The sequence below is a fragment of the Rhinoraja longicauda genome, chromosome 10, assembly GCF_053455715.1.
Source record: "Rhinoraja longicauda isolate Sanriku21f chromosome 10, sRhiLon1.1, whole genome shotgun sequence".
NCBI lineage: Eukaryota > Metazoa > Chordata > Chondrichthyes > Rajiformes > Arhynchobatidae > Rhinoraja > Rhinoraja longicauda.
Genome location: NC_135962.1, coordinates 29,660,624 through 29,683,655, shown reverse-complemented (window position 1 = coordinate 29,683,655; position 23,032 = coordinate 29,660,624). Strand labels below are relative to the sequence as shown.

The window sequence follows — 23,032 nt, the reverse complement described above, 5'->3', positions numbered from 1 at the left end:
GTGTAGTATCTCTGGCACAATGGTGTTGAATGCAGAGCTAAAATCCACAAACAAAGTCCTTGCATAAGTCCCCTGGCAGTCTAGGTGCTGGAGGATGAAGTGCAGGCCCAGGTTGACTGCATCATCAACTGATCTATTTGCCCGGTATGCAAACTGCAGGGGATCCAGTTTTGTGATATTTTTCAGTTGGACCAGCACAAGTCCTTCAAGGGTCTTCATGATTACAGAGGTCAGTACGACAGGCCTGCAGTCTTTAAGACCAGTAATCCTTGGCTTTTTGGATTCGGGAACCATAGAGGAGACTTTGAAGCAGGCAGGGACAGTGCAGGTTTACAGGGACCGATTGAAAATGTCTGTGTAGACTGGTGCCAGTTGTTCAGCACAGAGTTTGAGGGTAGAGGGGGAAACATTGTCCGGTCCTGGAGATTTCTAGCTTTTCTGTCTCCTGCATAGCTCTTCCACCTCAATTGCTATTGTTAGTGATGGCAAAGTGGCCAGACTGATGTTGGGCAGCAAGGAGGGGGTGGATATTGGACGAGGGCCCAGTCTTTGCAGTCTGGATTCAGGCTGTAAGTGGGTGTGAAGTGGTGTAAGAAAATAACTGCAGATGCTGGTACAAATCAATTTATTCACAAAATGCTGGAGTAACTCAGCAGGTCAGGCAGCATCTCGGGAGAGAAGGAATGGGTGAAGTTTCGGTTCGAGACCCTTCTTCAGACTGATCAGTGTGAAGTTGTGATTGGGGAGGAGTGCAGAGATATTACGGTGTCTGCAAAAAGTGGCACCTTTAGCTACTTGAAAAGTAACATGTGGACAAGAGAAGCTATTGCACACTGGTGGCAATGAGACAGAAGAGTACTTAAAAAAAATATGAATCAGTTAAAGCCAATCGCGTTGCACAATGAGATAAATGCTTTTGACAAACTGAAAGCTGACGATGCATATTTTATGCTTTAAAAATCTGTCATGAACAGTGGTGCCCCGAAACATTTTCTAAAGTTAATTGTTGTTGGTGTACTTAAGAACTTTTGAAAGTGTAGGAAGGGAGGAATCTGGTGGGTGAAGTAAGTGAGGGCATTAAGGCTTAAAAGTGGAAAATTATGAATTCCTAAAATCTGCCAATATTATTGTCAAAGATATGTTGTACAACTTGCATTTTAAAAATAGTTTCCAAAATATTTCTGTTTTTCTGAAAGCCAAAAGGAGGAAAGAGGAGGAAATGGCATACGAGTTAAAGAAAAAACAGGAGATTTTGGAAGCTAAGAAGAAAGAGAAGGAAGATAAAGAAAAGAAAAAGGAAGAATTAAAGAAAATATTGGAACAAGAGAAATTTAAGAAGAAAGAAGAAAAGGAACGCTTAAAATTGGAGAAAGAGAGGGTAATGAATAAAACTGTTAGCTAAAATATAGGCAACAAATTTCTTAATGGTGGGTTCATTAATATTATGACTTGATTTTCAGTTGCCAACATGTTTGCCCTGTTATTACAAGGCTATGTATATTGCTTAACAACTTTCCATTTTTTTAAAGTTATGCCCGTTCTTTGTATTTCCCCTCTTCTCCCACATATACCCAAGTATATTGTCACTTCATTTGTTTCAGACAGAGGAAATTGAGTCCAGAGTCAATTTAATTAACTTAAATAAACTGTGTGGGTGTTTTGCAGAAGTATTGTCATTAAAAATGTAATTCTATTTATATGTAATCATTGGCCAAGACTTATTTTAAGGTCTGTTGCGATTAAGATAATTTGTCTTAACTGGAACAGGAAAGAGAGAAACTGCGAGAAGAAAAGAGAAAGTATGCTGAATATCTAAAGGAATGGAATAAACCCCGTGAAGATATGGAATGTGAAGACTTGAAGGTGCCTGTGTAGTTTTCAAACTTTCTGTAATTTCTCTGAATAACTTCCTGAAATTCACATGCTTCCAACAGCCATTTGAAAGATATAATGCATGCGATTTTTGAGGCCTTCCACATGATGGTGCTGTTTTACTTTCTTCAGTCATTTCAAATGAAGTTTGTTCTGGGTAATCGTACCATGCCATTGGAAATTGTCTCAACTGTCTTGGCACATGTTTTTCTACTACATCTATTTCTTCCTCTATCATGATTTTCTCATGTCTTTATTCTAAATTAAATCTAGTAACAGCATTTACAAAATTTATTCTTAAAACTATTGCGAACATTGAATCCTCTGATTACATTGCCATTTCATTCTTTATTTTATTTGTGTTTTGGTCATTGCCCCCTTCAAATTATTATCCTTTAAAGAAAGCACTCAAAAATACCTTTTCGTCCATTCTTATTGCCATTGATAAATTGAAGTGTTCTCCTGAATCTTTGCTGTTTATGTTCAGGAATCCAGGATTTTACCAAGTAATAATGAAGGAATAATATGTCTAGGTCAATGCGTGTGAGTGGCGGTATTCCCATGGACTTGTTGATCTTGTCCTGAGTCACGGATATTTTGGAATGTGATTAAAAATTTGTTATGATTATTTGCTGCACCTTAGTTTGTGTACACGCACAGTGAGTAGAATTGGCTAAGGGAGGAAGGACAACCTAAGGGTTTGCTCGCATTTGGAAGAGAACTGTATAATTAGGAACAAAGCATGCCTTTGTTCAGGACAGATTATGTCTTACTAACTTGATAGTTTTTTGAGTGTGTGTTGGATTGTCGGGCAGTGGATGTGGTCTACATGACCTTTAAAGTATTTGACAAGAGATGGGATCCACGGTAACTTGATCGTCTAAATGTAACATCAAGTTTGCAGATGACACAAAGCTGGGTGGCAGGATGAGCTGCGAGGATGATGCTATGAGGCTTCGGGGTGACCTGGATAGGTTGGGTGAGTGGGCAGATGCATAGCAGATGCAGTATAATGTGGATAAATGTAAGGTTATCCACTTTGGTGGCAAGAACAAGAAGGCAGATTATTATCTGAATGGTGTCAGATTAGGAAATGGGGCGGTGCAACGAGATTTTGGGTGTCCTTGTACATCAGTCACTGAAAATAAGCATCAGGTACAGCAGGCAGTGAAGAAAGCAAATGGCATGTTGGCATTCACAGCGAGAGGATTTGAGTGCAGGAGCAAGGAGGTCCTCTTGCAGTTATACTGGGCCCTGGTGAGACCACACCTGTGTGGAGTTTTGGTCTCCTAATTTGAAGGATATTTTTGCTATTTCGGGAGTGCAGAAGGTAGTGTTCAGTTCTCGTATGGCCCTGGGGTAAAAACTGTTCTTAAGTCTGTTTGTTCGGGATTTGATCGACCTGAAACGTCGACCAGAGGGCAGATGAACAAACAGACGGTGGCCGGGGTGGGATGGATCTTTTATTATTTTGCCTGCTCTACTGAGGCATAGAAACATAAAATTCTTAGGGGATTGGACAGGCCAGATGCAGGAAAATTGTTCTCGATGTTGGCGGAGTCTAGAACCAAGGGTGACAGTGTAAGAATAAGGAGTAGGCCATTTAGGACTGAGATGAAGAAAAACACAAAAAGCTGGAGTAACTCTGCGGGTCAGGCAGCATCTCTGGAGAGAAGGAATGGGTGACGTTTTGGGTCGAGACCCTTCTTCAGCTATTTTGCCACTCTTGCCTAAAGACTATGCTCTAGTTTTTGATTTTTTTTTTCCCATCCTGGGAAAAAGGTTCTGACTGCCTCTTATAATTTTATATATTCCTATCAGGTTTCCCCACAGTCCCCCGTGTTCCAGAGAAAACAATCCAAGTCTGTCCAACCTCTCTTTGTAGCGAATATCTCATAACCAGGCATTCCCTTAACATGTATACTCGTTCTGTTTTGAATGAACTTCCACCACGTGAAGAAATTGCTCTTCCTCTCTAATGAAAAACATTTTTTCTTATTTTGATCAGTGGGTTTATAATAAAACCAATCAATTTATGGTGGATTTTGAATGTACATTGCAAAGATTTATTTTCTTTTTATAGGAACTTCCTTGTCCAACACCTGTAAAGACCCGATTACCATCAGAATTATTTGGTGATGCATTGATGGTTCTGGAGTTTTTGAATGCCTTTGGAGAGCTGTTTGACCTTCAGGATGAGTTTCCAGATGGCATGACTCTTGGTAATGAATTTTAATTATATGCAATCTGTACACTTGTGCAAGTAAAATATGATTGATCTGTTTAGTTGAAAGCCTGCTTGCGTTTTAATTTAATTATAGATAAGATTTAATTTGGACATGAGGATGTGCAACTGGCAGTCACATTGCTATCCCTAATAGACTTCATGATTGAACCATCGTGTTGTTAACAGTATTGTTCCCATTTTGCTGTTCGATAGGGAATTCTAAATTGTCGGGTGCAAGTTGCCAATTGCAAGACCAAGAGGCTGGTTTCTGACAAGTTGTATTTAGTGTGTTTGCTACATTCATTACTATGTTACATTCCTTTTAATCTTTTGAAATGGTGTACCTTTTGAAAACTCGTGAGGAGAATTGTTTGTCAGAATACCTGCCCTTTTTCCCAGGACATTTTTCTTAACTATCATTATGCTTTTCCATTGGGATTTGAATGTGAACCCATTAATAAACAATCATAAAGGTCATAAAACTGCAGGATTCCATGCCTGTACATTTAGAGAGTGTGTGTCAGAAGGAACTGCAGATGCTGGTTTAAATCGAAGATGGACACAAAATGCTGGAGTAACCCAGTGGGACAGGCAGCATCTTTGGAGAGAAGGAATGGGTGACATTTCAGGTCAAGACCCTTCTTCAGACTGATGTCAGGGAAGTAGGTGGTACATAGATAAGGAAGTGTAACAACAAAGCAAACAGATAAAATGTAGTGGTGGTAAGATTGGTCGGAGAACTGGGAAGGGGGATGGGGTGGAGAGGGAGGGGGAAAGCAAGGGCTACTTGAAGTTAGAGGTCAATGTTTATACCGCTGGGTGTAGGCTGCCCAAGCGAAATGAGGCACTGTTCCTCCAATTTGTGCTGGGCCTTACTCTCGCAATGGAGGAGGCCCAGGACAGAAATGTCAGTGTGGGAATGGGAGGGAGAGTTAGTGTTGAACAACCGGGTTTAGGCAGACTGAGCGGAGGTGTTAGCGAAGCGATCGTCGGGCCTGTGCTTGGTCTCGCCGATATACAGAAGTGCACACTTGGAACTGTGGATACAGTAGATGAGGTTGGAGGAGGTGCAAGTGCACCTCTGCCTCACCTGAAAAGACTGTTGGGGGCCTTGGAGGGAGTCAAGGGGGAGGTTTAGGGACAGGTGTTGCTCTCCTGCGGTTGCAGGAGAAAGTACCTAGGGATGGGGTGGTTTGGGTTGGAAGGGACGAGTTGGCCAGGGAGTTGCGGAACGGTCTAAGTGGAAAGGGGTGGTGAGGGGAAGATGTGGCTAGTAGTGGGATCCTGTTGGAGGTGGCAAAAATGTCAGAGGATTTTGTGCTGTATGAAATGGCTGATGGGGTGGAAGGTAAGGACAAGGGGGACTCTGCCCTGTTACAATGGGGGAAGGGGGAGCAAGAGTGGAGCTGTGGGATATCGAGGAGACCCTAGTGAGGGCCCCATCTATAATGGAAGAGGGGTACCCATTCCCTAAAGAATGAGGACAACTCCGATGACCTGGTATGGAACACCTCATCTTGGGTGCAGACGGAAGAATTGGGAGTAGGGGATAGAGCCTTTACAGGAAGCAGGGTGGGAAGAAGTGTAGGATACCGTCTCCTTTGGGCAGGCATACATGGAACTACAGAGCTGCCATCAACAAAAATATCCCAACTCACTAAGAAACAGCAACTTGAAGTATCCTTTCCTAGGCAGCATCCCAGGCATTGAGGTCCAAAATATATGGTATGGAAATATACTTTGCATATGGACATCAGACAGTTCTGTCATGGATAGACATTGTCAGGTGAAGGTAGAAAAAAATTAATGATCTTCTCTCAGCCATTTTGAAATCCTCGTACTCCCACTGATTCCTGGCAATCTGGCCCATTTCCACTCAGTGGATGGGTATTCTGAATGGTACTGAACATGGTGCCAAGCATGCAGAAGGAGCATGCTACCTAACAAACTATTCAATCACGAGTCCCATCAGGCACCTACCTCTCCTGTGGGCAAGTTTGCAATTCCCACACTGGCCTCTCTGATAACCATAGAACCCGCAAAACAGTATTAAAGCTAATTTCTCTGTATCCCAAGGGACCATTGAAATTGGAGGGATCTGTAACTTGGGTGAATATTTTGGAAGTGAGGTTGCTTAATACTGAAACTAATTTGTTTTATAAATGTCCCATTCAAATAACCACAATTAAACTTTTTTTAGTGAAACCCCCCCCCCCCCCAATTTGCAGTGCTCTTCGCCTATTTTATCTTCATGAAATGTACTTCAGTGCTTTTCCACAACCTTTTTTTTTTAAACTTGAAAGATGTAATCAACACAAATACTTTGAATGCACTGGAAGAAAGTGCAACTTGGGAGTCATCTTCCTGAGGCAACATGTAATATTCTCAGAATATTTAAGGTTGCAATGTATATTGTTTGAAAAGTATTGCAATTCTGTTAGTGTTTCTGTTTAATTCACAGAAAGTCTTGAGGAAGCACTTGTTGGCAATGACACTGAAGGGCCACTCTGTGAATTGCTGTTTTTCTTCCTAACTGCAATCTTTCAGGCTCATGCTGAGGAAGAGGAAGTAGCCAAAGAACAGTTGAAGGAAGCAGATCCAAAAGGTTAGAGATTGGCTTGAAACAGAATACAGATTGTTTGCTGTGTTTATGCATGTCTTCCTGACCAAGTTATGACAAACCTCTTGTGTACCAATATAAAGTACAAAAGGTGATTTTAAACAAAAACATCATTCCACGGAATGCTGGGGTTAACAATGTGTAGGATTTTTATGTTGGATCTATTGATCAATCACGGCCTGATTCAGCAACTTGAATGCCCAGATAGCAGGGGTTTACCGGAATAGCTGCCTCAAAACGGCAGCCAGCATAATCGGAGACCCTCACCGCGCTGACCACACACTCGTTTCACCCCTGTTATCGGAAAGAAGGTAGAGAAGCCTGAAAACTGTAACGTCCAGATTCGGGACAACTTCTTCCCTACAGCCATTCGGCTAATAAACACTACCACCTCAAATAAGCTCTGAACTACATAGACTACAGGTACTCCTCAATTTACGATGGGATTACGTTCTGAGAAACCCATCGCAAACCGAAAATATCGTACGTTGAAATGCATTTAATACACCTGATCACATGGCTGGAAGTGAGCTATGCCTCGCTGCCCAGCGTTTGCGCCATCGTAAAGTCGAGATATCGCAAGTCGAAGCATCGTAAGTCGGGGAGCATCTGTATTATTTTTATTGTTTGTTATATTGTTTACAGTGTACGATGTTTACACATTCTGATGTGCTGCTGCAAGTAAGAATGTCATTGTTTTTATTGTCATATGTTCCAGATGGAACAATCTTGACTCTTGACGCAATTGTATTTTTCTGTGCACAAGTAATAGAATATGGTACTTGGTGCAATGATTGAGTAACTTGAGAACCCAAAGTCAGGGAGGGATAAGACACTGGTTTATCGACTTTGAATGTTGCAGTATTACTTTTGTCACAACAATTTTTTTAATGAACATTGTTGCATTTTCCTAGTATTTTTAACAAACCTGATAACTGAAAACACCTTGAGCTGAAGCTAAAAAAGAATGGAGAATCCAATTTCTAATCATTTTCTTTCTAACGTTTCTCTTCATAACTTAAGCATTATGTTCATGAGGTGCAGTATTGTTAAGAATATAAAGTTCGTGTTTTTTCATCATGAATTCTATCTTGAACGTGCAGAAAGTATATTGTAGGTGTGAGGAGAGTGTATTTCCAAACAAACACAATAAACTTTGGGATAAGTTGCACTTCATTTCTGGTGCAATCCATTCGTCACTTAAGATTGATGGTAATTTACATAATTTAAATTAACTGGAATTCCGCATGAGGGTTATATTTATTTAGTAGCAAAAAAAAGTTCAGCTGTGTTTTTGATGACCATGACTTAAGCTCAAGGAAATTATGGTGTATTTTATTTATTTATTTAAGCTGATTGCTTCTGCAATTTTTAATTTCACCACTTTTGTCAAGTTTCCCAGCGGATCCAGTCCACGTCGAAAGGTTTTCTTTGCACAGAAACTCTAGTGATTTATCACACTGTTTAACACTTTGCTTTAATTCGCAAATGTTGTCTATTTTTAAGTCCTACTTTGTTTTGTATAATTAGTAATGCTACCTGCTATCCTGGTGCTTGGCAGGTTCTATAAGTTTTCAATGCACTGTTTTATTGGGGAGAATGTGGGAAAAAACCCTGATATTTGGCGAAACCGTAACGTATTTTTGACAGTTAAACTTGCCTATGTTTTAGATCCCACATTCTAAATTGTAAGTTGTTCTTGAACCTATTATTGATTTCTGTGCCTCACTTTTGTTTAATCAGATGCATTGGATGAAGATCTAGATTCTACCAAGTGTGCAGTCTCAGCAGTTGCAGCTTTTGCTGCTGCATGGCCTCAGCTCTCTCAAGGTGCTTTAATTTTCAATGCACTTTGAATTTACATTGTGGGGGGAGGGGGGGGGGGAAAGGAGCTTGTTTTAATCCACTAACCTAATGATCATTATATTTCCACTTATTTGTTCAAGGCTGCTCACTGCGTGATTTGGATCTCGATAGCTGTACACTGTCTGAGATTCTCCGACTTCATATCCTGGCAGCGGGGGCAGATGTGACACCAGCAAATGCAAAGTATCGATACCAGCAACAAGGTGGATTTGATGCTAGTGATGATGCCTGTGTTGAATTCAGGATGAACAATCCAGAACTTCTGAAAAAACTAACAAATATCCCAGTGTATGATCTGACATCGGGTAATAAATACTTTTCGAAACTTTCTTTTTACGTAATTTGGTAAATTTAAGTGATTTAAAACCAGCTTATTCAATTATTGTATACTTTTGAAAGATGTTTGTTTTTGTTTTATTTGTACCAGAAATCAAATGTTCACTATTAGGTAAAGTTTCAAAGAAACTGAAGTTTATCGAGCAGAGCTTAACATAATAGCATGCATCATCATTGAAACAATTAACAAGTGAAGAATAAATTGGTAGACTAAACACGATTTAGAACATGTGCATATTGTAATCTCTGTTTTCAATTTGGCAGCGGAGAAACTGAAGGTGCTGCGCGCTCTGTGTGGGCAGCTGCTAACTCTGGTTTCCACAAGGAATTTCATTGAAGATAATGTAGAGATTCTGAAACAGGCCAGGCAAGAATTTAGGGAACTCAAAGCTGAACAGCATCGTAGAGGCCGAGAGGAAGCTGCAGCAAGGTATGAACTAAACATGCATGCTTATCTCACACAAGTTATCACAGAAGTGCGCCGAGATATCCTAATGGATGAGTTGGAAGGGTTGCAAGAACCTAGAAATTGGGCATCCTTGGACCCAAAAGTACTTTTTCTGTGACCTTCGAGGGAGGGAATGGGCATTGAGCCATAGTCATGCAGCATGGAAGTTGGTCCTTTGGCTAACTTGCCCATGCTGACCAAGGAGCCCTACCTATGTAGTCCCGCCTGCCTGTGTTTGGTCTCACAAAATCTTTACTATCTGTGTACCTGTCCAAATGTTTTTTTAATATTGTTATTGCACCTACCTCAACTACCCCATCTGGCAACTCGTTCCATGTACCCACTACCCTGTGTGGAAACAGTTGCCCCTAAGGTTCTTATTAAATCTTTCATCTTAAACTTATGACCACTAGTTCTTGATTTCTCCTACTTTGGGTAAAAGGACTCTGCATCTACTCTATCTATTCCCCTCACGATCTTATATACGTCTATAAGATTGCCCTTCATCCTCCTTCCTGAAGGAAGTCCTAGCCTGTCTAACCTTTCCCAATAGCTCAGGCACAAGCCCTGGCAATATCCTCGTAAATTTCTGCACTCTTTCCAGCTTAACAACAGCTTTGGGGTGGCACAGTGACACAATGGTTGAGTTGCTGCCTTATAGCGCCAGAGACCCAAGTTTGATCATGAATTTGCTTCTGTAAATTGGCCCCAGTGTATAGGATAGATCTAATGTACGTTGGTCGGCACAGACTTAATAATAATAATAATGCATTACATTTATATAGCGCTTTTCAAACACTCAAAGATGCTTTACAGGGATAAATAAGTAAACGAACAGAAAAAGGAGACAGAAGGTGAGGTGACCTTCAGTGGTTGAAGGCAGTGCTGAACAGGTGGGACTTCAGTGATGTTTTGAATGTGGTGAGTGAGGAGGAGTCTCTGACGGTTTGGGGTAGTGAGTTCCATAGGGTGGGAGCAGCGATGGAGAAAGCCCTGTCCCCCCAGGATCTGAGTTTGGTCCGGATGGGGGGGGACAGGAGATTGGCAGCAGCAGAGCGGAGGGTGCAGGTGGGAGTGTGCCTGTGGAGGAGGTCAGTCAGGTAGGATGGGGCCAGGTTATGGAGGGCTTTGTAGGTCATGAGGAGGATTTTGTACTGGATTCTCTGGGGGATGGGGAGCCAGTGGAGTTTGTAAAGGACGGGGGTGATATGGTCACGGATCGGGGAGTGGGTGAGTAGACGGGCAGCGGAGTTTTGAATGTATTGAAGTTTACTGATGATGTTTGAGGGTGAGCCATAGAGGAGGCTGTTGCAGTAGTCCAGACGGGAGGTGATGAAGGCGTGGATGAGGGTTTCTGCAGCTGTGGAGGAGAGGGATGGACGAAGACGGGCAATGTTTTTGAGGTGGAAGAAGGCTGTCTTTGTGATGTGTTTGATGTGTTTGTCGAAGGAGAGGGTTTGATCAAAGATGATTCCAAGATTCCGGATGTGAGGGGAGGTGGATACTGGGAGACCATCAATATTGAGGATGAAGTTTTGGGTGGATTTGGTGAGCGTTTTTGGACCAATGATGATGATTTCAGATTTGTTGCAGTTGAGTTTGAGGAAATTTGATTGAAGCCAAGATTTTATTTCAGTGATGCAGTTTGTCAGTGTAGAGTGTGTGGTGGTGGAGATTGACTTGGTGGAGATGAGGAGCTGGATATCATCGGCGAAGCAGTGGAAGTTGAGACCATCACGGCGGATTAATTGACCAAGGGGGAACAGGTAGAGGATGAAGAGGAGGGGGCCAAGGACAGAGCCTTGGGAGACACCTTGGGGGAGGGGAGTGGTGGGGGATTTACAGTTGTTAATGGAGATGAACTGGTGCCTGTCAGAGAGGTAAGATTTGAACCAGGATAGGGCTGTGCCGGTGATGTTAAAGGAGGTTTCAAGTCGGGTGAGGAGAATGGAGTGATTTATGGTGTCAAAGGCGGCGCTGAGGTCAAGTAGGATGAGGATGTTGAGGTTGCCAGCGTCGGAGGAGAGGAAAAGGTCGTTTGTGATTTGAGGAGCGCAGTTTCAGTACTGTGGTTGGGGCGGAATCCGGATTGGAAAGTTTCATACAGGTTATTGGTAGAGAGGTGGTATTTGAGTTGGGAAGCTACAGCACGTTCCAAAACTTTGGACAGAAAGGGTAGGTTGGAGATTGGTCTGAAGTTGTTTGGGGTGTCAGGGTTGAGACCAGGTTTTTTCAGAATGGGGGTGACAGCAGCGATTTTGAGGGATGGCGGGACGATGCCAGTGGACAGGGAGGAGTTTATTGTTGCAGTGATAAGTGGAGAGAGAGAGCAGGAAGGCAGGCCTTGACTTGGTGGGCCAAAGGGGCTGTTTCCACACTATAATTCAATACTGAACAAACATCTTTCCCATAGCAGGGTGAGCAAAATGCTCCAATATTTTATATATATATATATATATATATGTCTCATCGTGTATGTATGTTCCTGAAATACGGCCAAAACAGTAAATAGCGCAACAATTTTAGGGGCACTTTACTCGCCAATTGCCATTCTGCACAGCCACATCTGCTTTCTTGGGACTTGCCAGCGCTTCCATCTTCTGATCTTCTTTACATCGGCGAAACCAAACGCAGGCTCGGCGATCATTTCGCTCAACACCTTCGCTCAGTCCGCCTTAACCAACCTGATCTCCCGGTGGCTGAGCACTTCAACTCCCCCTCCCACTCCCAGTCTGACCTTTCTGTCATGGACCTCCTCCAGTGCCATAGTGAGGCCCACCGGAAATTGGAGGAACAGCACCTCATATTTCGCTTGGGCAGCTTGCAGCCCAGAGGTATGAACATTGACTTCTCCAACTTTAGATAGTTCCTCTGTCCCTCTCTTCCCCTCCCCCTTCCCAGATCTCCCACTGTCTTCCTGTCTCCACCTATATCCTTCCTTTGTCCCGCCCCCCTGACATCAGTCTGAAGAAGGGTCTCGATCTGAAACGTCACCCATTCCTTCTCTCCTGAGATGCTGCCTGTCCCACTGAGTTACTCCAGCATTTTGTAAATAAATACCTTCGATTTGTACCAGCATCTGCAGTTATTTTCTTACACATTTGCCTGCAGTGTGCTGTATCAAGTTTCGTTCAAATTGTTGTGCTCTCGTGTACCGTTTTGGCAGTATTTCGGGAACATACATATATATAACAAGATGAGATCGCTATTTTGAGATCGCTAGCCTCACAACGGGTCCACGGGTCCTCTTGTTCACTATAAAGGTCCTGCCTGGTTTGACTTTCCAAAATGCCACACCACGCACTTATCTGCATTAACCATTCCTCAACCCACTTGCCCAACTGATCAAGATCCTGCTGTAATTTTTGATACCAATTTAGCTATCTACAATACCACCCACTTTAATATAATCTGCAAACGTGTTTATCATGTTTTGTACATTCTCATCTTGATTATTGATGTAAACCACAAACAGAAATGGGCCCAACACTGAGGCACACCACTGGTCATAGGTCTCCAATCCAAAAAACAACTTTCCACCATCATCCTCTGCTTCCTTCCATGAAGCCGTTTTTTAATCCAATTGGCTAGCTATCCCTGGGTCCCATGTGATCTAACCTTCCAAAGCAGCGTACCATGAAGAATATTCATCAAATGCCTTGCTGAAATCCATTTAGACAACTTCTATGGCTCTGCCCACATCAATCTTTTTGGTTAGTTCTTCAAAAAACCACACTGACTACTCTAATCAACCCCTGTCTATCTTTTCCTTCTCAAGACTCTCCAGTAACTTGATGTTAGGCTCACTGGTCTATAATTTCAGGTGCATGTCTCTTTCAAGTATATATGTTACTTCTACGCCATTATTGTGCATGAACTTGCATTATAAGCCCCTTTATGGGGCAAGTATTTATGCCACTCGTATTAGTACTATAACCCAATAGTTAACTTCCAGATGGCCGTCAGAACAAGTTCAATTAATGTTAGCTAATCAGTTTTTGTGTTTGGTCGAAGGGTCAATTTGGACTAAATTTCCTGCTCTTTAGTAACCAATCTATCTGGGATTACAATGCCATCTTAAATGATGCAAATCTGTTCTGAGGCGTGTGTTGTTACAGCTGAGCTATGACAAACAAATTGTTCTATTATCTGATGTAGGCACTTTGCATAAGTGCAGAGCAGTATATGTAGACCTTGGTTTGAAACTGAAACAAGCATCATTCCAATAATATAATTTGTCGGCCGGTTCATCTACTATAACCAAAATTTGTTATAAAGGGATCTGTTAAAACGATGTGTTAATGTACTAACTGCCTTGGTTGCACTAAATTGGGGATTTATATGCTGAACATTTTTGGTTTATTATGTTATCAATTGAGTAATGTGTTTACAAACTTGTGATGTTGCAAGTAAGAATTTCATTAACCCGTTTTGGTGCATATGACAATAAAACAATTTTGATTGCAAATTGGTTTCACAATGGCCTGGGATGTTGCTGTCTTGCTTTTGTGTTGCCACGCACCTGCTTTATTGTAACCACCCTTGCATCATGCGTACACGGTTATATCAGGTTGAACTCTGTTGCTCACTAAAGAGGAAAATTGAAAAAGAAAGCCTTTTGTCAGAGTATGCTCTAAATTTCATACTATATTTTCTTGTACATTGTTTAATTTCATTGTTCCCATTTCTTTTCAGATATCGCAAGAGAAAAGAAGAACGACTAAGAGAGCAGGAACGGCGATTCAAGGATAGGCATGATCGGATAAAAGAGGAACAGAGAAATTCGAAGAGAAATTCAGTGTATGTTTTTAATGATTGCTTATTGAAGACATTTTGTGTGGATATAAAAAAAATGCAAATTCAAAGCATTGAGATCCGATTCATAAAAAATTATTCAAGAGCAACAAAGCTTGACTAATTATTTTTCGGCTGTGGGTACAATGTTAAATTGACGGTAGAAACAGCAGGATCTAGACCCGATTTTTGGTTACGAACATAGAACAGTACAGCGCAGGAATAAATCCCTTTGGCTCACTGTATTGTAGCAAACATGATGCCAACAAACTAATTTCCTCTCCCTACACAGAATCCCTATCCCTCCATTCCCTGACTACATACAATACCTGATCTATTTATGCATTTTTTCCCCCCCAAAATTGTACTATTTGAAAATTGACCATTTTCATTTTCCCCAGCAAATTTTGGGCACTGTATCTGAGGAAAGATATGCTGGCTCTGGAGAGGGTCCAGAGGAGGTTTACAAGAATGATCCCAGGAATTAGCAGGTTAACTAACCTATGATGAGCTTTTGTCAGCACTGGGCCTGTACTCGCTGGAGTTTAGAAGAATGAGGGGGACCTCATTGAAACATACAGAATAGTGAAAGGCTTGGACAGAGTGGATGTGGAGATGGTGTTTCCACTACTGGGGCAGTCCAGGACTAGAGGTTATAGCCTTAGAATTAAAGGATGTTCTTTTAGGAAGGAGATGAGGAGAAATTTATTGAGTCAGAGGGTGGTGAATCTGTGGACTTCTTTGCCACAGAAGGCTGTGGAGGCCGTCAGTGGATATTTTTAAGGCAGAGATAGATTCTTGATTAGTACAGGTGTCAGAGGTTATAGGGAGAAGGCAGGAGGCAGGAGGATGGGGTTAGAAGGGAGATAGATCAGCCATGATTGAATGGCGTAGACTTGATGGGCCAAATGGCCTAATTCTACTCCTATTCCTTATGAATGTGTAACTTGAGGTTTGTTTAGATTTTACCTGCCTTGTTATTCCCCAACCATCTGTATTGTTTTGGTATTGTGACATTTTGAAGTTATCTGACGTACACCCAAACCTAGATCATCATGTATCAGATCTTTTAATTTTTCCCTCTCCTCTACCCCTCTCTTTATATCAATCCTCTTTATCTCCAAACAACACAACTGACTTTATGAAATAAGTAGCTGTCTCTTAATTTTTAAGTATATTTCGGAGTTGTTTTCCATCTGAGATTGTTTGTTATTGTTCATGCCCACTTCGAAATAAGTTTCAGGTTCTACTTGTTTCCTATTTGTGCAGTGTTAAAACATCCTTTATTATTTTGTGTAGCTTGACTTTGTTCACATTCAGCGTGGATTTAATATTATGGCATCGGGTATGACGCCAGTTCAGTAGTGACCACACCGACACTTGCAATAGACTGAACTCGTGATATATTTTATTTACAACAGCAAGAAAGTCCAGGAACGCATGAAGGTGCTGTCCCTCGCCATCACGGAGCACGTGGTGACACTGGCAGTCTTGGGATTGTCCTAGCAGTTCAATCCTGGTTTTCGAAAGGGAAGGCGTGGTGATCTCGGACTTCTCCCTACAATTCACCCTTGCTTTGAGAGGAGGCTCTGGGATTTGTAGGGAGTAGGCTGACGAGATCAAGTGGCCAATCAATAACAGCTAATTGGACCCAGCTGTTATCAATGATGCTGGGGGTTGGCCTCCTGGCCTGTCAGCCAATCATTTGGATCAGAGCGGCCTCCAAGGGAGGGGGGGTGCTGTCACATTATGTAATAAAACAAAGTGCTCTTTTAAGATATTTATATTCTAAGTGACACATACTTGAACTAAAGCAACGCCTCATTATTGCAGGGAATATATGACAGTAAATAAACTAATATCCCTTGTTTAGGCAGTATTTTTTTCATTTGTTCATGGTTCTACCAGAAATTGCCGTACATCCAATTGTTTTGTGTTTAATCATCTTGATCAAGGCATTTTTAAAGCTACGTTTGATTTTTGGCTACAGTTCCAGATTTGTTATTATTGTGACTTTTCACTGATTTTGGGTGAGAAGCTACTAGATAATTCTGGAAATATTTTTGCTTGCATGTAAACGTGAGTTCTTTTTAAAGTGATGAAGGTATGGTTCAGGACTCAACTCGAGAAGAAATTGACACCAGTACTGAAAGCCAGGAGTCTGCGCACGGAGATCGTGGATGTGATATGGCCACAGAAGATGAGGATGATTTGGGATCCTGTAAAAATGGACAAAAAGGTTGGTCTTAGAAGTGTATTTACCACATTGATGTGGTTTCTCCTTCCATCATGATATGCGCAAGAAAAATGTGCACTCGATAGGTTAGTTTAATCACTTCTGAGTTACCCTGTCAGCTTTCTCAGTGAACATATGTTCCATAGCAGTGTTTCAGTAGCCACAGAGGAGTTATTGCAGGTTATTTAAATTACTCAAACTTTTCTCATTTGTTCTTGTAATTGATTAAAAAAATCCTGTATTTGTTGGTGGAGCTCATCAGATATGTGATCACTTGAAAGGGGTGTGTGTATGTATAATAAGAATAGATGTCAGTAATTGAACATTTGGCACCAATGTGTGCCTAATTACACTTTAAGAGTTGTAATATTCTGATTGATATTCTTTGGTACTTGGAAATCTCATGGAAATATTGGATTTTAAATTGTATGTCTAGGAAAGAAGAGTCAAATTGGTTTTAAAAGTGTCCAGAATACTGAAGAAACTGAAGGATCAGTTGTGGAAAAGAGAGAGACCTTGAGTCCAGAGGAAGAAGAAGTTTTGAAATATGAGCAACTGAAAAAAGAAAAAGAACTTGGGGGGAAAATTCAAAATGCTGCATCATGCACCAATATTCTCCCTTTGGGACGTGACCGCATGTACCGCAGATACTGGGTCTTGAGTTCCATGCCTGGCTTATTTGTGGAGGAAGACTATGAAGGCTTGTTGGCTGATATGCTACAGCCTTGTCCTGCTAAAACTCAAGAGGAAAGTTTGGAGTCTCAGGGAAATAAAATTTATGATAAAGCACATGATAATGCATCCTCAGGGAATGGAGCTTCAGGAAAGATGGACCAAAAGCAGCATGAGCCACATAATGACAAGTCAATTTCTCAGGATAAAAACTCTTCCGTTTCTCCTTCACGATCTTCACAGCCATCTACCTCAGATCAGGATCAAATTCTTGATAATACCCATGCAGCAGAATTGCACAGACCAATAAATAAACCGAATCGATGGTGTTTTTATTCATCACCTGAACAATTAGATCAACTGATCGAAGCACTTAACTCTCGGGGAAACAGAGAGAACTTCTTGAAAGAAACTCTTCTCCAGGAGAAAAGCCGGCTCACTGAATTGCTTACTAACTTTCCTGTGGAAAGATTTCATATTCCAGGTAAGTCTTTACATCCTTATCAGTAACTAAACTTTGTTTCCTAAAATAAGCCTAGGAATGTTAATATTTGCCTTGCTTGCAGGATCTGTAATTTTGAAATGTGGGTGGGGTAATTGAAAATAATTTTTTGGAAGAAAAATTTAACATTGAACTTGGTCATCAAGCATTTGGATAAAAAATTGTTTTACTGTAATTAATAACATTTTTGCTTGCATTTTAGCTACCTGTTGTGTTTGATAAATCACTGGATTCAGATAACAGTTTTGATTCATTCATAATTATTACACTACTAAATAAGGCACATACACTCAAATATCCCCGAATATCATTGAACGCATTCGCAAATCCCATGTAGACAGCAGAGCATGACGCAGGGTGTTTCTATATACAGTCGCGTAAACCCGTAAGCACTCGCAAACTCATCAAAGCACTTGATCGTTCTTGATCACCTGGCACCGTTCGCGACGGTCGAAGGCCGAGGTTCTGTCTCCGAAAGGGCGTCCAACACCATCCTTTATGGCATTTCTTATCAGAGCAGACCGCGTCACTGCTCCCTCCCCGAGCCAATCATAAGCTCCCCCCTTGTCTGCAACGTTTCTGCGCTGCTAGCGGCAGGGAGCACGGGTGGTCTACTCACTACAGCTGCGTTCCCAGGCAATGATCATGGGCACTAGGAGTTTATGCGTCTGGAAACTTGTTTTCGGAGATAATGCATCTGGAAACTTGATTTCAAAAGGCTCTGGCATGTAGGGCTGCTAACTTAGCTGATAACTCAATTTGCACATTGACAGTTTAACTCTTACATTACAGTACCCGCCAATGGCCTAAAGATGTTTTATGCTGCAGACATTCTCAAAATAACTTGATGAAACAGAGAACAACTGTGATCCACTCATAGTCAAATGGCACAGAATCAGGACTTATTGCCCCACTGAGTTAGTGCCAACCAAACACTCGTTTACAGTAAACCTATTACCAATCCCATGATTTGGTTGCTGACCACTAGGGGAATTTACACTTGACAATTAACCAACCATCCATGAAGATAGACACAAAATGCTGGAGTAACTCAGCAGGTCAGGCAGCATCTCGGGAGAGAAGGAATGGGTGACGTTTCGGGTCGAGACCCTTCAGACTGATGTCGGGGGAGGGGGCTGGACAAAGATAGAATGTAGTTGGAGACAGGAAGACAGTGGGAGAACTGGGAAGGGGAGGAGAAAGAGAGGGACAGAGGAACTATCTGAAGTTAGAGAAGTCAATGTTCATACCGCTGAGGTGTAAAGTACCCAAGCGAAATATGAGATGCTGTTCCTCCAATTTGTGCTGGGCCTCAGTATGACAATGGAGGAAGCCCATGACAGAAAGGTCAGACTGGGAGGGGGAGTTGAAGTGCTGAGCCACTGGGAGGTCAGGTTGGTTAAGGCAGACTGAGCGAAGGTGTAGAGCGAAACAATCGCCGAGCCTGCGTTTGGTCTCGCCAATGTAGACAACTTGACATCTAGAACAGCAGATACAATAGATGAGGTTGGAGGAGGTGCAGGTGAACCTCGACCTCACCTGGAAAGACTCCTATCTTTGTTCCGCCACCTCCCCTGACATCAGTCTGAAGAAGGGTCTCGACCTGAAAAGTCACCCATTCCTTCTCTCCTGAGATGCTGCCTGACCTGCTGAGTTATTCCAGCATTTTGTGTCTACCTTCGATTTGAACCAGCATCTGCAGTTATTTTCCTAACTATCCAACATGTTTTTTGCATAGAGTCATAATCATGTAGCATGGAAACAAGCCCTTCGGGCCAACATGCCCACATCGGCCAACATGTCCCAGCTACACTAGTCCCACCTGCTTGCGTTTGGCCCATATAGCTCCAAACCTATCCTAGCCATGAACTTGTCTATGTTGCAATAGTCCCTGCTTCAAGTACCTCCTCTGGCAGCTCATTCCATACACCCGCCACCCTTTGTGTGAAAAACCTACCCCTCAGTTTCCTATTAAATCTTTTCCCCTTTCACCTTAAACCTATGTCCTTTTCCCTACTCTGGGCAAGAGACTCTGTGCATCTAGCCGATTGATTCCTCTCATAATTTTATGCACCTCTATAAGATCAATAATACATATACACATGATTAAAATGTTAGCTATTAGTGGCTGTAATATCCATTCAACAACCAAATGAAAATTTTAACTTTACAGTGACAGTCAATCAGAATTGATAGTTCAACTTAAAAGGGAAGTTGAGCTATCCTTTTAAATTTGTCTCTTGTTAGTTATTTCATTGAAAGAAAGGTTGGACAGTATCCAGCTGGCTGGAATTGATATTAGCTGTGACTTTTGGAAGGATTTAGAATAAGAAGTGAGTTTCTGCTCCCCTCTTTCTAAATCCAAATCAACAATCGGATTATTAAGGTTACCCAGTGTGCAAGTCAATGCGGCAAAGTTTCTCACTTGAGCTGGCTGTATTAAAAAAATCTTTCTGCAAGGTCACCAAGCACTTTCTCCCACCATAAGAATAAATCAGATAATCACAGCCAGCACGTAGTGTTTTGCTTAACGGGGCACATCAGTGCAGTTGGCCAGTTTGAATTCTTTAAGGAACATAGGCCCATTTTGATGACTTTCATTAGCACTATAAAGTCTCTTCCCTTATTCTCACATTTACCAAAATATAAAGCAGAACGCTGGAAGGACCCAGTGGGTCAAGTAGTGTTCATGGAGGCAAAGGTGTAACTTTATGTTTCGGGTTAAGACTCTGCATCAGGACTGAGAGGAAACATTGTCGGTCTGTAGCGGTATAGGAGTGGGAATAGGGGCTGGTAGGTGATAGATGGTACTCAGTAGGGAGGGGGTGATGGAACCAGGTGGGGGAACATGGAGGAGGGAATGTGTGGGAGAAAAACAAGAACACCAGGGGAAGGATGCAGGGGGATAAGGTGAGAGGAACCAAGTGTTCACTGAGAACATGCAGTCTCCGCACAAGTACAAAGATCAGTATATAACCCATGTCTGGCGAAGTGAGAAAGATCTCTAATCTCTTCACTATTGTACTGTGGGTATAAAATTGTGCAGCATGGCACTATTTCAGCTGCTCCCATATTAATATCCACAGTTAAATATTTTTTAAATGTATGTAAATATGTCCTTTTTGTTTCATAGTCACATTTTTTGTTAGCTTGAAATGTTCCATGAAAAGACTTCCTAATTTAAACCTTTACCCTGTGGTCAATATCTGTTACTGAAGTGGATTCTCCTCATGAACATCCCAAGGATGGTCTGCAATTGCAAATAGTAGGCATTTCATTCCTGAAGCACTTGTCAGCTGCCAAGCAACATATTCAAGTATTTAAAATGAACACTTACTCCACTAAGCTCATGCTTTATACTTTATTATTCTGTTTGCATGTGTGTTGTATTTAAGATTTGGGTAATCTTAAAATCTGAAATGAAGCAGAATTGGCAGCTTTAAATTTAAGCTGTTCTAAAAGAAATGTTAGAACAAATTTCAGAAAATGAAGGAGAAAATGGCTTAATAAATGGCTAGAGAATACAAATGAAGTAAATCCCATGTTGATTTTTAGATAAAGTTCCAATGGAAAGCAAGCTTGTTCAAAATACTTTAAAAGATGCTTCTGGTGCACATGAGTCTTGCCAATTATCTGCCGATAAGCAGCTTGAATTGCGATTGAAGGATTTGCTTCTGGATATTGAAGAAAGAACCTGGCAAGGAACTCTAGGAGGAATAAAAGTATGTATTATCAAATGCAAAAATAAATTGCAAAAGCTTGGTGGAATTTCATAATTTAATGATCCTTGTGCACATTGGCATTGTATGTCTTCAATTTGTTTCTGTTGAGTGTTGTAAACTTATTTTTGCATTGCTTTCTATTTGATCGATTTTTTATTCCTGAAATATTGTAATGGACATCGACTAGTTGTAACGTGCAATGAAATTTTTGAAAAAACACATATTGGGTATGGTGATTTGAGTCCTCTTTTGAGCATGCTATGAGCAGTAGTGGGAACCACACCTTAAGGATATAACAACCTTTGATAAAACTGTGCTGTAGGTTTAATGGAAAGAGATCTGATTTCCAAAGGTTCAAGTACAAGAACAAATCTCAAGGTGGGGTTACATTTCTGGAATATAAAATAAGGCATCATTTAATTACAGTTATCAAGATGATAAGGGAAATGATAGGGTTGAAACTATTTCCGCTGTTTTGCATCTTGGATAAGGGGAGAATAGAATTAAAAATTAACCCGGCCTTTTAAAGGTGATGTTTAAAAGGTTTGATTAGGGAGCATGAGGTAAAAGAACCTGTAGGAGGCAGTAATCATAATGTGATCGAATTCAACCAGCAGTATGAGAGGCAAAAGCTGAGATCTGATGTATCGCTATTACTGTTGAGTAAAGGTAACGACAGAGGCATGAGGGAGGAGCTGGCCATAGTTGATTGGAAGGGGACCCGAGCTGGAATGATGGTGGAGCAGCAATGGCAGGAGTTTCTGGGAGTAATTTGGACGGAGCAGGATCTTTTCATCCCCAAGAGTAATAAACATACTGTGGGGAGAATTAGGCAACAGGGCTGACAAAGGAAGTCAAAGAGACCATAAAAGTAAAAGAGAAAGCATATAATATGGCAAAGATTTGTGGGACGGTTTTAAAAACCAACAGAAGGCAACCAAAAAAGCAGTAGGGGAGAAAAGATGAAATATGAAGGTAAGCTAGCTAATAATATAAAAGAGAATACCAAAAGTGTTTTTCAGATATATATTTTCCAGGCCCCCGTTACTGTGGCTGGGAAAACTACTTGCCCCACAACTCCATTAAACTTTACCCCTCTCGGCTAATTACTATGCTCTTTCATGTTGGACATTTCCACCTGAGGAAAATGGTTCTGTCTACCTTATGTATGCCTCTCATAATTTTATGTTTCTTGCAAATCTTCCCTCAATCTCCAATGTTCCAGACAAAACAATCCATGTCAACGATCCACAAACAAAGCGCTCCCAGTGGCTGAAATCCTCTAATCCAGGTAACATTGTGGTAAACCTCCTTGACACTCTCTCCAAAGCCTCCACATCTTTCCTGTAATGGGATAACCAGAACTGCTTGCAATACAATGCTCTAAATGCAACCAAACCTAAATTTTAGAACTGCATCATGGCTTCCTGACTCTTGTATTAAATGCCCATAGCAATGAAACCAAGCATACCATACATCTTCTTTACCACCTTGTCCACGTGCTGCCACCTTTAGTGAGTTATGAATTTAGACTCCAAGATCCCTCTGAACTTCAACGCTGTTAAGGGTCTTGCCATTAACTGTATACTTTCCCCTTGCATTCAACCTCCCAAAGTGTAAAACCTCTCACTTGCTCGGGTGTGACTCCACCTGCCATTTCTGCAGCTGATCTATATCCCGTTGTATTTACTCGCAGCATTCCTCACTGTCTATTATTCCTCCACGGTTGGTGGCGTC

The 23,032-nt window shown here is 41.5% G+C and overlaps 1 protein-coding gene across 1 annotated transcript in view; it reads left to right on the top strand.

Annotated features, from left to right (window-relative positions):
- baz1a (bromodomain adjacent to zinc finger domain, 1A) overlaps window positions 1–23,032 on the top strand; it is a 75,355-nt gene that overhangs the window by 17,114 nt on the left and 35,209 nt on the right. The window contains exons 9-19 of the mRNA XM_078406542.1: window positions 1,197–1,378; window positions 1,768–1,863; window positions 3,956–4,094; window positions 6,561–6,704; window positions 8,463–8,549; window positions 8,666–8,890; window positions 9,186–9,351; window positions 14,065–14,169; window positions 16,260–16,402; window positions 16,836–17,555; window positions 21,129–21,295. Of these exons, the coding sequence (XP_078262668.1) occupies window positions 1,197–1,378; window positions 1,768–1,863; window positions 3,956–4,094; window positions 6,561–6,704; window positions 8,463–8,549; window positions 8,666–8,890; window positions 9,186–9,351; window positions 14,065–14,169; window positions 16,260–16,402; window positions 16,836–17,555; window positions 21,129–21,295 (2,174 nt within the window). The remainder of the gene's footprint in view (window positions 1–1,196; window positions 1,379–1,767; window positions 1,864–3,955; window positions 4,095–6,560; window positions 6,705–8,462; window positions 8,550–8,665; window positions 8,891–9,185; window positions 9,352–14,064; window positions 14,170–16,259; window positions 16,403–16,835; window positions 17,556–21,128; window positions 21,296–23,032) is intronic.